The 19,514-nt window shown below is 41.8% G+C and overlaps 1 protein-coding gene across 1 annotated transcript in view; it reads right to left on the reverse strand.

Moving 5' to 3' along the window:
• Positions 1-10,661: 10,661 nt before the first annotated feature.
• Positions 10,662-19,514, reverse strand: part of LOC126199416 (uncharacterized) — a 39,240-nt gene continuing 30,387 nt past the window's right edge. Inside the window, exon 5 of the mRNA XM_049936369.1 lies at positions 10,662-10,778. Coding sequence (XP_049792326.1) covers positions 10,662-10,778 — 117 coding nt within the window. The remainder of the gene's footprint in view (positions 10,779-19,514) is intronic.

Genomic DNA, 19,514 nt, shown 5'->3' on the forward strand with positions numbered 1-19,514 from the left:
CAATATGCCCTAGACAAGTATGTTCCGAGTAAGGTTTTAAGGGATGGGAAAAATCCACTATGGTTTAATAGATGTGTTAGAAAAGCGCTATGTAAACAAAGAGCAGTTCATCTCAGATTCAAGAGAAGTAAAAACCTTGCTGACAAAGAAAAGTTGAAGCAAAAATGAGCGTAAGAAGAGCAATGAGAGACGAGTTCAATGATTCTGAAAGTAAGACGTTGTCAACCGACCTGAGTAAAAACCCTAAGAGATTTTGCTCGTATGTAAAATCAGTAAGTGGGTAAAAATCATGTATTCATTTTCTCAGCGACCACACCGGCACCGAAACGGAAGATAACAGAGAGAAGCCCGAAATACTGAATTCTGTCATTCGAAGTTGTTTCACCAAGGAAGATCGTAACACTGTCCTTCCTTTCAATCGTCGTGCGAACATCGAAATGGCAGATATTGAGATAACTGATCGCTGAATTCAAAAGCAGCTACTATCCTTTAGTAGTGGAAAGGCGTCAGCACCAGATGGTATACCTATAAGAGTCTGTAAAGATTATGCCAAAGAACTTGCTCCCCTTCTAGCGTCAACTTATCGCAGATCTCTTCAGCAACAAAAGGTACCTAACGACTGGAAAAAAAGGTGCAGGTCATTCCCGTTTTTAAGGAAGGCCGTGAGACAGATCCACACAATATAGACCTATATCGTTGACGTCAATTTGTTGAAGAATTATGGAAAATGTTTTATGTTCAATAAATATGACGCTCCTCTATAAAGATCAACATGGGTTTCGCAAACAGAAATCCTGCGAAACTCAACTCGCTCTGTTCCTCCATGAGATCCACAGCGCAGTGGACAACGGCGCTCAGGTTCATGCAATGTTGTAAGGCATTTGACACCGTCCCGTATTGCCGTTTAATGAAAAAAATACGAGCTTACGGAGTATCGGAGCAGACCTGCAGTTGGTTTCAAGACTTTCTAGCAGATAGAACTTAACACGTCGCTCTTAACTGAACAAAATTGACACATATAATGGGAATATGCGGAGTACCACAGTGAAGTGTGATAGGACCGTTGCTGTTCACAATCTAGTAGAAAGCGTCGGATGCTCTTTAAGGTGATTCGCAGATGATGCAGTTGTTTATACTAAAGTAATAACGCCAGAAGATAGTAAGAATTTGCAGAACAACCTGCAGAGAATTGATGAATGGTGCAGACTCTGGCAGTTGACCCTGAACGTATGTAATGTAACATATTGCGCATACATAGGAAAAGAAATCCACTACTGTACAGCTACACTATTGATGACAAACAGCTGGAGACAGCGTCTGCCGTAAAATATCTAGGCGTAATTATCCAGAGCGATCTCAAGTGGAATGGCCGTATAAAAAAGATAGTGGCTTATAAGGCGCTTATTCGCCCGATTCTTGAGTATTGTTTATCTGTCTGGGATCCCTATCAGGTAGGTCTGATAGAGGAGATAGAGAAGATCCAACGAAGAGCGGCGCGTTTCGTCACGGTATCGTTTAGCTGGCGAGAGAGTGCTACGGATATGCTAAACAAACTCCACTGGTAGACGTTACAAGAGAGGCGTTGTGCATTAGAGATTTACTATTGAAATTTCGGGACAGCACTTTTCAGCTGGAATCAGACGACATATTACTTCCCCTCCCCCCTCCCCCCCCCCCACATGTACATACGTACATCTCGCGTATTGACAACGAGGAGAAAATTAGAGAAACTAGAGCCATTACAGAGGCTTACCGACAATCATTCTTCCCATACACTTTTCGCGAGTGGAGTAGGGTTGGAGGGATTAGATCGTGGTACCGAAAGTACCCACCACCACACACCATTAGGTGGCTTGCGGAGTATGATGTAGATGTAGATGTGACGCCTTCTCACCCAACGCATCACTCCATTTGCCGGGAGTCTGTGTGAATATGGTGGGTCTGTTCCCTCTGTCCCATGGCAAGCACTACATGCTGACAATGGTGGACCACTTCACTTGCTGGCTGGTAGCAACCCTCATAGCAGACGTCACAGTGAAGACCGTCGCCACCACCTTTGTGAACACTTGGGTAGCATGCCCTGGATGTCCCAGTCTGTTGCAATAGACTGTGGTCGCCAGTTTAACTGTGTGCTGTTCATACATGTCACCTGACTTGCAGTGCAGTACTGTGGTGCTGAAGAGCTGCCTACTTTACCAAGATACTGTGTTAACTGCACTCTTGCTAATACTCTTTGGCCTGTGGGGAACACCATAGGAAGAAATCAGTGCTTCACCTGCCAACCTCATCTACAGACAACCTCTCGCTGTTCCTGATGATTTCATGGAGGATGTATGTCACCTCATGATAACTCGGGCTCACTAGTGGCAAAACATCTGTACACCAACAGGGCTGGCCTCTGGCCACATGTATCGACATGGCATGGCACTGGCAAAGTGTTTGTACACAACAGCCTATAGTACTGTACACACATCATGTTGCACACTGATGTGGTACAGCCACCAGTTCTGTTGCTATCTTCCAGACCACACCTTGTGAGCACAAGCTCTGAAAGAACCCTCAACAGTAAAACTACAACTACAAGCCAACTAAAGCATCAGTCAACTGAGTCAAGCTGGCTTACATCTTGACCACTCTGGTCGCTGTTCAGTTCTTCAGACCAGAGGAAGAGCTGTCAGTATATGGTACTTCCTCCACCACTGGTCATATAGAGCTTCTAATAATTCACAGATGCTGCCTGATATCATTGCGCCACCATATATGACCCAGTCTCACCCTACTTCACAAGCTAGCCAATACAGACAACTGGACCACAGCTACCACAGGAACCTGGACCAACCTTACCATAGCTGCCAGCACACCAAGTTACCTGTGACGACCACAGCATTTGCTAAACACATGTACTTCATCAAAAAATTTTCCACTGCATGGCGTACTTTGCATGCACGTCAACCACCAGACGGGTTAGAATCTGATGCACCAGCCACCGCCTGCTGTAGATACCCTATCCCCAGCAGGCCACAGCGTCAGCTAATCATCACCAGTCGAGCTCCGGACATTGCCTCCCGCTTTACCAGCTGCTTTCTCGTCCCAGTTCCTGGATCCACATTCGTGACCTCCTGTCTTTGCTGCTTTGGGCCTTCAGCTCACATCGACTTACATGTCGGTTTTCGTGTTGTTTCCCACTGTGCCCCAAACGTTAACCTCCACACTGCTGCGCTTGTCTGTCACAGTTCTGGAATCCCTGTTCGAGTCGTGACGACATCGTACTCGCATAAGTTTGGACACTTCGTGTAATCTCAGTGCCTCTTCCACGTACGGCATCAAGATCAAATCAAGTGCCTTGTCGTACTTCTGCAATGGAATATGTCAATAAACTATGAACAGCATGAAACACATGAACACTTTATTTCATTACATTATATTAACTCTGGAACTGGTGAACACTTTATTTCATTATTGTGTAGTAACTGTGCGTCTCGAGAATGCTTTATTTCTTTATCTAATATTAAATATCTTACTGTGAATGGTCTGGATCGTTATCTTCTGTTAACTATCAGTTCATTAGAGTTCTTTGAGGAGACATTTTTTCACGAGAACCACATCTGTGAAGCTTACACTGCACGTCCCTTTGAACAGTTTGCAGCCAGTGTGCCAATCACTGCTGTAACTAGCCGGCTGTGCGAGGACACACCCACTGTGCTCTCGGCTGGACCCATGCACTGATCTCACTGTGCTGCCACCCAATCACTGCCAATCTTCCTCCTGCCGTCGCACTCGCATCCATCATACTAGGTAGCTGCAGACCCAGAACCTGCACTTTCTCGCAGCTCCTGAGCTCTGATCCCCAGGGGATGATCTGTGTGGCAACCACGCCACACAAATGGAATGGCAGAACTACAGTAACAGCCAGCACAAAGCGAGCGGCATCCGGTATCGCCTAGCGCGCAGATTTACCACTAGGCGAAATTCTAGGAATGGCGTCGCCTGGAGGGGAGCACGGCAAAGAAGTCAGTGAGAGCTGGGCAACAGTACCATGCTGAAGCGCATTTCGGAGGCTGGATCCAGCTAGCCATCGACCACGTGGTTTGAGGTTAACGCGAGCTCCCTACCAAAGCACACAGAAGTTAAAATAACCCTGTCCGTTTCGTGGACGTTTTGTCGCAACCGTGAAGTGCGCAGCGCCCTGCAGGTAGAGAAGAAAGTTCATTTCATTTTGGACACGTTTCCGTTGTTTCCCAGGGTCACGCTATGGGAAGATGCTTTCCTATCACCGAGGCATGTATCCCCTACAGGATAAGTGTTCATGTAGAGCTACTTGTGTAAACGCCAGTGCATAGACATTTCAAACAGATCTTATTTGTCAGCTGTTCATTTAATGAATTGTGTAGAATAAAAGTATTTTGGGAAACATGATCTGTATAAATCCCCATCATCATACAATCCTACTGCATGGGCCTGGCAGAAAGATGGATGATTGCACAACTGACTTGTAAGTGACGGTTCAAATCAAATGGTTCAAATGGCTCTGAGCACTATGAGACTTAACATCTATGGCCATCAGTCCCCTAGAACGTAGAACTACTTAAACCTAACCAACCTAAGGACATCACACACATCCATGCCCGAGGCAGGATTCGAACCTGCGACCGTAGCAGTCGCGCGGTTCCGGACTGAGCGCCTTAACCGCGAGACCACCGCGGCCTGTAAGTGACGGTATCTACACGTTCCTGCTTCAGTGTTTTCCAAATGATTGATGCGTAGCTATGAAACTGTTATCTCTTTAGAACCTATTGAGCCACCAGTTGTATATTTGGACGACAGATGTGCGCTGCATCTCGAACCTAATTAGCAGTACTTACGCAACAGCCCACAAGCAGGAGACAACTTGCCGATAACAGCTGAAGATATAACTTTGTATAAAGCAATACACTGCTCTCAATCATGATACAATTACCTACCTCCATCTCAAGTTATGTCCCACATTCTACCATGTAACCCTTGCCATTCGTTAAAATACTAATCTCCTCAACGTTATTAACCAGAGCAGTCGAAAACATCTAAAGTCCTGCTGTTCTTGACACCTGATGAACCACCATCGCGGAGCTCATCATATCGATCTACCAGCCTCATATCAGTTTACAGTAAGATCTTTGAAGCCATCCTTACTCAACGTATATATCAACACCTTGCAACAATCCTGCCCATACCCAACACAAAATGTGGATTTTGTCTGAACTGCAGTATTCCATCGACGACGAATTTCTTTATCTGGGCCACTTAATCTTCCATTAACTAAATAAATGATAATCCAGCATATTTGTCTTCCTTGATATTGACTAGGCACACAAAGACGGGAGATTTTTAGACCGTCTGCGGACATTGGGACAATGACGTACAGACACAAGAGTGCCCCGAATGCACGTAGGGACAGCATGCGAAATGTTTGGCTTGCTGACTAATAACGGGTTTGCCTAAAAATGTTTGACAGACAGTAAGAAAGATGTTTATACACAACGAATACCAACAGATTATTGGATGAAACTCTGCTGTTAGAATCTCCGGGCCTGGTTCAGAGACGGCCTTTACAAACAAGTGAATCTGTTGTGGGGCTTGGGGGCTTTCAAATTAATAATGAAATGGTGGTGTGGTGGCCCTCAACTACGTACCCTCCAACTCAGAGTTGAAATATTGAAAATTTTGACTGGTTTCGTTGTCTAGTGGCTGGGATATGTAGTTGCCGAATTAAAAGCCAAATACTGCTGAGTCTACAGTATACACTATGAATATACACTTGAATCGAATGGTCGTAGGTTCCTATCACTCGGCAATTGCGAATTATGAATGTTATATAGAAATTTATAAATGAAAGATTGCAATTAAATAAAATCAGCAGGTACTATCTTAACGAATTTAAATGATGAGTACAATAGCAGAAGTACCTTTTAGAATGCTATTTATTACTGAAAAACACTTATTGGTGTCGATGGCCCAGCATTTAAATAAAATATAAGTTGAATAACAGGGAAACAATATACTCCTACTTCACATAATTAGTTTTGAGCAACAACATAGGTCGCGAGATATTCACTTCTAAACGTATACTATGAATTCACTGCAGAAACCAAGGAAATCTCACAAGTGCACAAGTCTGCACTACGAAATATTTCTATCTCTCGTGACCACACACAAAATGCTCCACTTTCCAAGTCTTTCCCGCGACTGTGTGTCTGTCGCGCCGTACTGTTCAGAACTCTCCCATGTCCTCTCCCATACTCTCCAGAACTCCTCTGCCCTCTCTCGAAATTATGCTCCTCCCCTACCTCCATACAGTCTCTCCACGTGTCCTTTTTGGAACGATCGCTGTGATTCGCTAGAGCGCTCCCGCACTGTCTCCAAGCCAACACACAGTCACAAACATAACGAAACACATTCGAAATACTGGAGTTACATTTAAATAACTTGAAATTAAATAAATATTCCTACCGCTGGACCATAAACACGCTCTAACACACATTATTAAATACATAAATTAAATAAACAAATATCAACGGAATAGAACAGAAGTAAGCCAGTAACCTAATGTCTCTGTGCTTTCTAAAACACAGTAAATAATTGACCAATTTCTTCATGAATAGTATATATAAGATATAAACAAAGACATATATGAATAAATATATTTATAAGCATGCTGCTACCGTTTTTTCGTGTAACTGTGGAGTACTTACGGCCTGACGCAATTAATAGCAATTGGCCACTTTGACCTCCAATAACTCACGTATTATTCAAGTTACATGCTTGTAATTTATACCAATTTAGGTTTACACTAATAGCTTTCTAAAGACACGTCGATCGACAAAATCGGATGAACCGTTTAGATTTTCGAAATTCGTTGCTGGGTGTTACTTGTACAATTTACAGTCAGATCCTAAACTTTAAACTAATTAAGATATTGAAAATCTAATTACACCGTCAGAACCGTCATGCAAATGATGGTAATGTACATGTTTCTTTTTGAGGTATAATGATTCCTCTGGCTACTATTAATTTCTGTATGAACTGTGAAATGTCTGCCATTATGGTTCCACAAAGTCCGCCATCTTTGGCACTCCTGGCATGTGTCCATCGACACAGCGTCACCATGGAATTCCCAGCCACGCGGTCACTGGACCACTCGCACTGGGGCTACCCGTCTTGTCCGGCACCATGCACCAGACGGGCGGCCTGCCGAGCGGCCCGCGCGGCCACACCACCTCCGAACTTAGAATATTTTCAGGGCGCCACAACTCGCCCGTTACCTCACAGGCTGCTTTCACAACAATTCGGGAACGTCAGAAAAATGTGCTGGATTGTTGGTAGCTAAGCTTGGGAACGGCCCCGACGTAGAACACGTGGGAAAAACGCAAATTCTTGAGTCACACACCAGCCCACGAAGGAGGGAATTTTCCACCCAGCACCGGGAGGCATGGTAGCGAACAGCAATGTCTCATTGGGTGGCTCTGTAAATTCGGCCACCAGCGACAAGGCCGAGAGGACGGAAAATTCGGTCAGTCTGTGAGGTAAGGAAGAGTCATTAGAGAAAAATGGACATTTATTCTCGGCTTGCAGGTGCAGATATAAAGGAGCTACGATGTGCGTGATGCACAACAAGACGATATTCCCTTGCAGTGGCCACACATGGTCAATCGAAACTGTGATGACGAGTGTTACCGCCCTCACGTTTCCATGCAATCCAACATCGGGACAATGCCACACCCAAATGACCTACAAATCTAGATGATTCACAGTGAGGCTCCTTTCAAACTTCATCAGGTGTGGATAATGCTGTCTCACACGAGTAGGCAGTACCTCTGTGTCCTTCACAGCGATTACTAATCTTCGACGCCTTTTATATACCCTAAAAGGTCCGGTACCAACACTGAACACGGAGAACGCTGATGTATTCTGCTGTTCATTTTACCTGTCACAGAGAATTGCAACTCTAATCACTTATGTACCACCCAATGATGTGTGCACGTACGTAGTTACATTGACATATGTCTATGTCTTCTGTGTGCTTCACCTGTTTTGGTCAGGCAGTGTATTTGGGTACAAACAGCTTGTTGGAGCAACATGTGTAGCTGTAATCATTTAAATTCTGTATTTCGTCAGAAACTATGAAATCATATGTAAATGTATTTCAACAGCCCTTTAAATTTAATGACAGCTATGACTGTAGTCTAAGGATTTCATATGAATGTGTCAATTTTTTTTATCTTGTTTGAATGCAACGATGAAGCCTATCATGGACCAGGTCTTTTTGTACTCAAGGCTATACGTCTGATTCGAGAATTACACAAATTTATTAAGCTTACTGAATCAGAAATAATTTGATACCTATACCTGTTTTTCATGTTTACAAAAAATGGTTCAAATGGATCTGAGCACTATGGGACTTAACTTCTGAGGTCATCAGTCCCCTAGAACTTAGAACTACTTAAAGCTAACTAACCTAAGGACGTCACACACATCCATGCCCGAGGCAGGATTCGAACCTGCGACCGTAGCGGTCGCGCGGTTCCAGACTGTAGCGCCTAGAACCGCTCGGCCACGTCGGCCGGCTCATGTTTACATCATCGAATATAAAGACAGAGTATTTACTGTCATTAAATGTGTAACATGGTTCATCATCAACATTTGACGAAAACATTTGCAGCAGCTTATATTTTGATTGGGACGATGTTTTTCAAAATGGAATCAATCCAGATGTTTCAGTAGTATCTTAGCAAAGATCCTTTTCTCAGAATTTGATGTACGTACCGTAATAATAGTTATGAATTTACTTATAAATTCACCTTAGCTTCTAATATGATCCTTTGTGTCTTGGGTTCAGTATTGCACGTATATCAATTTACCATACATATTGTGCTACTAATAACTGCATCTGTGTTTTTCGCACTGATGTATAAGGGAAAGTTTTAAAGTGTCATGCTTGCAGTCTCAGGAGTTACATAACCTCTAACTGACAAACCAGTTTGTGGGCAATAAAAGGGGGAACCTATATAACTACAAAGAATTTCCCTAGCGACACTATTCCAGGTATCTGGCATAAAATATAAAGTTACTGTAAACAGCGTACCATGTGAAGATGAGCGTGAAGTGACTCAGAGTTTATGTAAGGGAAGACAGGAGGCTATTTTATAAAACATTATAAAGCGATTGGTTGCAACATTAAAATAAGAGCACACTAGATATCTAATGAATTTTCTCCAAAAACAGATCAATATATGGCCCACTAGTAATTCAATTACTGTTGTACCTCACTGATCAAGAGATTTACTTTTACCATCCTTGAACCCGACATGAGACTTCTTCTGTGCTCTCAGAGCAGTGCTCGACAGTAATGTGACGTTAATGACACAATGCTCTTAAATTTTTGGCATTGCTTTTCTTATTGAAACCTATTTGACAATAGTCTAGATTTTTTGGTTGCCTGTTTCACACATCCCAACCAAAATAGGAAATCAGTTTCATATAAACGGCGATATGTTTTAGGAATCGAGTTGTACTACTGATTTCCTCATATCTCTGTCGAAAATACAATATATTAAGTGCACTCAGAAAATGCATATAGACAGCGAAAGAAATGAAAGATTCGTGTGGCAGTGTTGAATGGGAGGCCTCGAGGAGTGGTTTAGCCCCATTGTTGGAAAGAGTTTCCTTCCTCCACTTTCAGTAGCCCTTCCCCACATGGTGAATAAGAGTTGTGCTTAAGTGCATCTATTATGTGTAGATGACTGTAACGATTGTATGTGTGTGTGTGTGTGTGTGTGTGTGTGTGTGTGTGTGTGTGTGTAGAGTAGTGACATGGTGTTGTACGGTGATGAGAGAAGAAAGAGGTTGGCAGTTGACACCCACTGTCGACACATAGCCTACCGCTCACACACCCAAGCGACCGCTGGGCTCGACTTGCACTTCAGACGGACGGATCACTATGGTGGATGTTTACAAATACAATGCATATGTGTACCGTGTGTGTAACGGAAAGTTCTCTAAGGCTCGTGGAAGGCTCACTATCAGCATTATTTTTGCGATAAACCATACTGTCAGACACTATCTGATCAAAGTACTGGGATACTTACTAGTAACCATCAATATGGGGTGTGTTTGCCATTCGTCTTTATGACGCCGCCTCAGAATAAACGGAATAGCGTCGGTAGCTTAAGCGAAACATAATATTAATGGTCACTAAGTTAAGAATTATCTAATACGCGACATAGAATATGTACTAGCTATATCATAGCGTAGTAAATGTTTGTGGTAGTGGGGTTACATTACCAGTAACTTTAATAACCGGAGATACAGTAGAGTTGTTGTGTGTGATCTAATCAACCGTGGTGTTGATGTTTTGATCAATAGTTACTTGTGTTGATTATCCGTTTTTGCTGCCTTGTGTTAGCTATGTCTGTTTTTGTCTAGCGATGAATGCCAATCGGCAGATTTTGAGGGTTTGTAAGTTCCTTATTACGGCTTTAAGGACGCCATCTATCTAAGATAGACTTTTGGCTGTTTAGGAAAATAAGCCTGTTTTACAGGATATAGGAAAATTATAATTAATTGTTAAAATGGTACCATTGAATATTTTCTCCTTCCAAGTCTGCAATGTTGCCGTAAGAAGTGTGTCAATTACAAAAGGCCATATTATTTATAAAGTTCTCTGTCCCAGAGTAAACTATTTCGACCCGCAGACTCTCAGCAGCTGTGCCGTCGCTGGCCCCAGCGACGAGGAAGCTGACGTCCTGAAGACACAGGCGGGCTTATTTTCTGTTAAACATTTACATGAAAAAACCAATCAGCTCAGCCGACTACCAGTCAATAAAATTCAGCCCTCCATTCGCTCAACTGTTGGCTCTACACATGATGGCACCAAACTTTCTTCATGAATTCGCCAGACCTAAAACTTTCCATGGGACTTCCACACTCAAGCGTCGCTCAGCATTGACTACAATGACTTGAGACTCGTGAGGAGCTGCACGACCATCGTACCCCAGTTTTTTTTTTCTCCCTAAGCACAGGAACTGTCGCAGCTGGACTGCTGGTAGTATTTTCGAACACGTAAGTTACTCCTTCCGCTGATTTATGTGAGTTTTTGCAACCATTCTCTGGAATGCTAGACGGTCCTTTTTCGTCAGTACATGATGTCTGCCTGTTCTTGCTTTAGCTATGTTTGTTCCTTCGCGTTTCCCATTCACAATGACATCGCCAATCGTCGACTTGGGCAGCTTTTTAAGGCCTCGAGGATCAATAATACTTTTGTTATCAGATCACAACCGGTTTCATGGCACTGAAAATTATATCCTGAGGATATGGTTTCCAGTACCACGAAACCTGTTGTGGTCTGACTTGTGAGAATGAAAATATTAAACATAGCTGAAGCGGCTTCTTGATCCTCAAGATGGTCTGCAAGGTTTTCTGCAGTCTTTTGAAGGACTGATATGTTGCTGATTGATTTGTTACTAATGTGAGATCCAATGAGTATTTTACGTTCGACCAACCCATTACCGCTTCTCTATTGATAACACAATACTTCCCTCCGCCTTTTACACTGGTGGGTGCTCCTGTCATGACACCTAGTGGTCATTCATGATAACAAGGGGTGACAGGATACTTTTGATCAGTTGGTGTACATCCCATAAAGAGTTTTTCCTCATTCTTACCATTTTCACAAGTTTTCTTTCCTCTCCTATTCTTAGAAGATTTTTTTCATTCCTCATTCTGTCAGTTTATTTCAAAGTTAAGCGCATTTCTCTACAAAAATATATCAGAACTCTCCAAACGTCTTTTCTCTCAATTTTTGATTGTAAGTGATTCATTGCAGTGTAATACTACTGTCCAGACAAAACATTTAATGAATTCTTTCTTAGTTCTTTGTAAACGCTTTTCGACGTACATAAACCTATAAAATTTTAAAAGTTTGCATATCTGTATGCAGCTACTACTCGATGTAGCTCACAATGACCCGAGCTATGCGTAGCTGACCCTCGTAGCGCAGTTTTACCCGGAATGTTGAACTCACTAAAAGCCCTTGAAACTGTACTCCGTGAAAAACCTAGAAGTTGCAAAACTTCAATGAAATGCGTCGCTATGAGCGAGGTCATCAGTCCCATCGGATTAGGGAAGGATGAGGAAGGAACTCCGTGGAAAACCTAGAAGTTGCAATACTTCAATGAAATGCGTCACTCTCTGGCGTGTCAATGATAAAGTACTGTGTCGATGCAGAATTTGATGACATTACAATCACTTGGTACACCGAAATCTTGAAAGCGATACTGCAATACCCCAAGATGGCTGCTTGATTGGTTGGTTGGTTGGTTGATTTGGGGGAGACGACCAAACAGCGAGGTCATCAGTCCCATCGGATTAGGGAAGGATGAGGAAGGAACTCGGCTGTGCCCTTTCAAAGGAATCATCCCGATACTTCCCTGAAGCGATTTAGGGAAATCACGGAAAACCTAAATCAGGATGGCCGGACGCGGGTTTGAACCGTCGTCCTCTCGAACGCGAGTCCAGTGTGCTAACCACTGCTCAACCTCTCTCGGTCCAAGATGGCTGCTGCGCCCTGTTCCATTCCTCAACACTTATTTCACTCGTTACACTGATAAAGTGAGCATAAAACGTAAAGTATATCGAAAGCATTCTGCCCCCTCCCCCCCCCCCCCAAAAATGTGGAAGAATGCTAACACATGTGGAAATGATGTTGCCAACTAGCACGATCTGAGGTTCTCTCGTGAATTCTCGCTTACACTCTTATTCACCAACGCTGCCTGTTAGAATATCAAAGAAAGTGTACCAATGCAGCTGCAAGTGGTGTCGATGTGTCTTATAAAAGAACAATAAAAATAAACACTATGGAGACTGTGAAGCAAATATGTTATAACTAAAATTAGGTTACAGGTATACTTTGAAGCTTTAAAACGAATGCGCCATAAACAGTGTTACCGTCAGTAGAAGTGAAGACGGTCGTTACCGTGGTCTTCACCACGCATTTAAGAATAGTCTCCTCGACGTCATCTGGCTGACACATGTTTAGTTTACAGCACCATGTCGTATGTCGACCACATCATCAACAATTGTAGGTGTATTCCACGCCAAACTATAACATCCACTATAATTCAGTGCTGCCTTTTTCAATGTAGCTCACGTGACGTATTGCACAACAAAATCAGCTAATTCTTCTATGACTACAGAATTCTTACATAGTTACAAATTTAGACTGTGTTTTTTATAATCTGCGCTTATTTGAATTTCACTTCATTTGTTTTTACTAAAGTCAAATGAATTTTTAGCTCTCCTTGAATTCTCGTTTTTTAACCTTGATGTATGAATTGGAATACACATGTATAACAAAATATTTCTTCGTGATTTGAAGAAATGTATTCTTGAGTCAAGAAATATTTTTCAAATTGTGAAAGCTAGTACATTGTGTCTTATGAGTCAGCTTTGAGCTATGAGAGTTTCTTCACATTAAACAATTGTATATGAAAAATATTCCATGTTGGGTACTTAGATTTTGAATCTGATTCCATACTTTTTTCAGTGTTTCATTTTACTGAGTGCTGTGAAAGTGATATAGCAAGTTGAGCAGCCCGTACGATCCATTCAGAACCTGTGAAGAAAACAGCATTAATGCACTGACTATTACTTATTCTTTAAATAAATTAGTTTGTTTTATTTACGATGACATACTTAGATTATAGCTACTTCTGCAACTCACAGTGAAATTCTTAGATTTGTTTTTGGAGGGGGAAATACATGACTGTGATTTTAGCATAGGCAAGGTAGAAAGCAGAATTCTCTTTTACTGTTTATGGATGTGGTAACGTATATTAAAAAGAATTATTACAACCAATACTGAAAAGATTTATGGCAGCTTGTCTTGTTTGCTCAAAATTGGGAGTTTAACCGTTGAAGAAATAAAATTTTGTAATCTTGAGAGAGTCGCAACTTGTATTTGACTGTGATGAATTATTTTCAAAATATAAAATTAATTTTTCAATGTTTAAAAAGCAGTATGACACTAGTTTCTTAAAGACAATGCGTTGCCTTATTAATTAGAGATTTTCATCAATAATGATCCCCAATAACAAAGTAAAGCTGAGCACGAGATCAGCTTAACTGTAAATATCTTAAAAACGTATCAGCTTAAATGTAAATATCATAAAAAAGGCACCAAAGACATAAAAGGATTCCACCAGCAGAGTATTTCGGCCGTCCACTGCGTAATCATCCTCTTTTCAGACCAACAACAACGTGGGGTCCCTCACACAACCGGAATGAGCAGGGGTATCTTTATCTGGCGAGGTGCATTCTACGTTTTGTCTCTGAACTTCCAATAGATAGACACACAACAAATTTGAAACATACAATCTTCTGACACGTGGATGCAGCGTAGACACGGACCATAGTTTCAGGAGGCATGAAGTATCCAATCGATAATTCATGAGACACAGTAACTATTTGCCGCAGGCAAATAGGCCTACAAATAGACCAAGAAGAGCTACTGCAGAAGAGTACTCATGTGTGGCCTTTTGCGTACGACAGAGTCCAGCGATTTCAACACAACAATTGTCTGCATCGTTTGAAACTGCCTCAGGAAGCACAGTTTTCTAAGTAACTCTCTGCGGACAGTTTGTTGCCAGATGTCTGGCAGTATATGTCCCTCACGCAACACTATAGAGAGACAGCTATCTTCTTGAGGAATGTATAACATGGATCGTGATCAGACGATGAATGAAGGTATGTGTCTTTCACTGGTAATTTCAGGCATATATTCTGTGAAGACAGTCGAATAAGTCTATTACGGCATGTGTTCAGAAATGCTTGGTTTCGGAGTTGTGCCCTTCAGAACGCTGACATTCATCGGAAAGTTTTTCTTCCCTCAGGTAGTTACTGTGACAGAAGATATTAATAGAACAGTTAATCGGAATCAGGGACTGGCAGAAGTGCACTTGATGTACGGTAAGGAGGACGGTCAAACGGCGTTGGCTCGGTCGGTTGTACCAGAGGAGATATCCACAGCGAAGATGCCCAGATCGAAAGATATTTGAACTTCCCAGTCTCCGTCTTTGCGTTCATGGGAAGTTTACGTATACTTCTTTGGAGAGAGGACGTCCAAGAGCTACAACCTCAGATGTAGAGAAACAGATTCTGAATTCTGTGCTCACAAATGGTTCAAATGGCTCTGAGCACTATGGGACTTAACATCTATGGTCATCAGCTCCCTAGAACTTAGAACTACTTAAACCTAACTAACCTAAGGACATCACACAACACCCAGTCATCACGAGGCAGAGAAAATCCGTGACCCCGCCGGGAATCGAACCCGGGAGTGCTCATAACTATCAGCACATGAAGGTTAGCACTGCAAGAGAATGTTCTTCATACAATTGTCTGAATATTGTTGCGAGAGCAACAGCTGCACTCTGATCGTTTGCAACGTGTACATTCTCCGCCTCCTGCAAATTACCCTGCACTGTTTAAGTTCTATCCGAGGTTCTTCCAGCACTGTGCTGCAAATCCAAACTTTCCTGTCGAAGTGTTATTCACGCGAGCAGCACAGTTCAAGCAGGGGGTTGGACGTTTTGAATATTTTCTGCAAAGGCTACTAACAGTGGGGAGAAAAACGTTCCCGTCAATATCGCTGTTTTGAAGGCCACAAATCGGAAACTAGGCGTTTCCGGACACATGTTGTAAGTAACTTTTTAAAAATTATATGTATTTATGAGGAATACATAAATGAAATTGTGCCCTCTGTTTTTGAAACACCCTGTATAAGACCTTGAAATTGGCACAATATCAAATACACAGTAATAATAAAAAGAACGAGTTTGGTGGTGATGCTGTGCTGGTGCGGGAAGGCACCATATTCGAAGGGCTCCATCTCATCGTTAGTGGGCTAAGGATTACAGTTAAGTCGCAGAGATACAGAGACGAGGTACTGCAGAAACTGCTTTTCGTGGGCAGTACTACCCATTGTCATTGAGCAGCTTTCATATGAACTGCTCTTAGGTGAAAATATCCACCACATGGACTGTCCAGGAAGGTCTGTATTTGTGTCCTATATATGCCTGGCGTCTGTTGGAGAGACGAACTGTAACTCATTAGCCAGCACCATACCAGTTTACAGAGCTCCGCACAGCGCTTGCTCAGGAATATAATTAACTGACACTGTCTACTATTAACTGTGTTATTATTAATATTGTGATTTTCTGGTTTCGCAACTTTCTTTGGAAGTTATCATAGCTCTCAGAACTTTATAATTACCAGTTTTGGACTTTGTTTACGCGTTTTGGACTTCGTTGTACGCGGAGTGTCTTGAGATTGATCATTAATTATAACTTGTTTTTTTTTATACACGTTCAGGAAAAATGCTCTTCTTTCCAGATTATGCTTAACATTTGAACGCCAAAGTACAATGGGAATAGCTAATGTCGTTGAAGAAGGCTTTGTATCAATAAAGTATGTGCGAGAGTGTTGTAAATATGGGATCTTTAAACTAAGGTCGCCTAGCTTCACGAGCCGTACAATGCCTCGCACTGCTGGATTAAAGGTCCCATAAAGCGCTGAGCCAAGAACCTAGAAGTCGATTTGTAGCTGAACCAAGGCATTTGTTAGCTTACTGCAGCGCAACACCATCGGCCCTACACTTGTCAGGTTTCCAAAGATTCCAGCTACTCCTGAGTGGAATCTTTTTTCCTAGCTTCATATGGCATTTGAAAGACTCTCAGTTGGTTTGGATATTATTAATCACCGAACAGTAGCCTAATAAATGAGTTTTACAGACCATGTCCTAAGGATAAGGGGCTGATTGGCTAATACTGCTGTGGGAGTTGTTTCGTATCAGTGTTTCGGCTGCTGGATAATGAGTTAGCTGTACCTGATTGGCACTTGTGGCGCTCAATTATCGGTATCTAGCCTACTTCAACCTGTGTGAGGCAACACTACATGTACCATTATGTACGGGGCTGTGGACTCCTTACAGATACTAATGGCTTCCCAGAGTCAGCTTAGAAAATTGGTGGGCTGACAATCTTGGGAAAGAGGAACTGTGAGAGAGATGCCCCTGGTCACGCATTGATACTTCCTGCAATGGTTCGTTGGTATTCCTTTTTACACAACAAGGAAAAAAAGAACGCTTTCATGTTCAGTTCCAGCACACAGTTTAAATATGGCAGGAGTTTTTAGAAGACGTGAAGTATTCTCTCTTGTGTGTAGAGCTTATAAAAAGACTCTTAACCTCTTCCAAGCGCAATATATCCTATGAAAATTGTTTGCTGACTCTTTTAATGTCAGTGAAGGAAGCGGAGAGTGAGATTCCTTCGGTAGGGCGGTCATCCCTCTGCGGGAAACTTCAGGTCGTCTGGAGAAACTGTCCAGGCATCAATTGTCAAGTGAACCTACACTGTTAGAAACTCTTATCCCTACTGACATGGAAAAGAGTATAATTTTTACTTCTGTCTTTAGAACTTATACATTTTATTGTTTGACTGTGCTATCCTTGGCATGAAGACACTTGGGAATGACTCGTAACGAGGTCGTAACTGGTAGTGTAAATTATCTAAATACAAAATGCCAACTGGAACTTTTAATTCCAATAAATATAAGAATAGTGGTGCACGACGTTCGAAATCCACGAAGAATAGGTGTAAACTATAGGGAAAGACGGGTAATACACAAATGTAGTAGGATCAAGAGGGAACAATAAGACTGTAAGGCCAAGAACGAAGTGCTCGGATTAAATAGTGTGTACGACAGCGAAGCAGTATTTGTTCCCTCCCGTTCAGCCTGCACATCGAAGAGGAAACTATGGAAATATAAAATAGGTTCAGGACAGGTATTAAAATTCATAGTGAAAGAGTATCAATGATAAGAGTGGCCGATGGCTTTACTATCCTCAGTAATGAGGGGAAGAATTACAGGGCATCCTAAATGAATCGCACAGATTACTGGGCACAAGGTATGGATTGAAAGTAACAAAAGAAAGATGAAAGCACAGTAGACCTGCTAACTGTGCAGAGTAACAAACAAACAGGTTATTCGTGGTAATCATAAATTATTTAATGCCTCTAATTCCCGTGTTTGTTTGTTGTAGGTTTCATGCCAGTGCTGCTATCAGTGTAGAGACATTGCACTGGAACACAAATTAAACATGTTCAGTCAGTTCTACGAACTAGGTGATAATGTTAAGCAAAACTCTTGTTAGATAGGAAATGTAAGTGCATGCAATGTTAGAAGAAGGTGTCATGGTTCTTATGAAGAACCCGAGGAGAGTCAGAGACAGGCTGGTGTTTTCTATACAGTTCCTGATGACGGAGGCAGACATTTTCAAGTTTGCAAAAACATCTTTCTGGAAATACACAAAATTACCAGGTGAAGAGTGGAAACCTTGATAAAAACAAAAAAGAGTGGTGATGTTGCCGACATTGAATGTAGGGGAAATAAAAACAAATAAATGAAATATACAGCTGCTGATGTAAAACGCATTGTTGAACACATCTAAAATTTCCCCAAGGACGAAAACAATTACACAAGGGCTAAAAGCTCCCTTCTATTTTTAAGCCAAGATTTAAATTACAGCAGAATGTATGAAGCTTTTGTTACGCTTTATCCAAACACAGACATTAGATATTTGTACGACAAAAAGTATTGAAAGAACACTTTCCCGAACTGAGATTTCACCACTGAAGGAAAGGTACCTGTAACACATGTGATCTGCTTAAAATTAAAATGTTGGATGACTCAACCAATAGGGCTGTACATCGTACCTCACTAGAATTTCATCATAGACCCGCTGAAAAAGCTACAGAAGAGATGAAGCGTGGTCATGTATATTCTACCACTCCTACATGTGATATATGCACAGTATCCATAGATTTACAACAAGTTTTCTCTTTGCCAACATTGTCACACTGCCAAATGTATTATGTACGTCAAATTTCTTGTTACAATTTTGGATTGCATATGACAGATAATAATAAAGGTTTTGTGTTTCTTTGTCATGAGGGCATGAGTGGCAGGGGAGGCAACGAAATAGCGAGCGGTGTGTTAAGGTGGATTAAAAGTAAAATTACCCAGAAAAAAAGTGAATAGTGAGGTCTGACAATAGCTGCAGCCAAAAACAATAATCAAATGGTATTGTTCCTATGGATGTACTTGGTCTGTAATGATTTCTTTGACGAAGTCCACCACAAGTATGTCGTCTCTGGACGCTCATACTTAACCTGTGACCGAGACTTTGCTCTAATTGAAACAAGAAAAAGAGTAGAAAGACGAGAAGTTCCTTTGGATCTTGTGAGAATTTTGTGTAATGCCAATAGTAAAACTCCTTTTCTAACCACTATGATGAACGATGATGATTTTTAAGACTTCTCCAAAGTAGCTAAAGAACTCCTCATCACAAAAAAGTTAGAAATTTCCAAGGTCATTTGGCTCAAACTTTCCAAAACCAACCCACGAAAATCGTTTACAAAAAAAAA

Source organism: Schistocerca nitens, chromosome 1, assembly GCF_023898315.1.
Source record: "Schistocerca nitens isolate TAMUIC-IGC-003100 chromosome 1, iqSchNite1.1, whole genome shotgun sequence".
NCBI lineage: Eukaryota > Metazoa > Arthropoda > Insecta > Orthoptera > Acrididae > Schistocerca > Schistocerca nitens.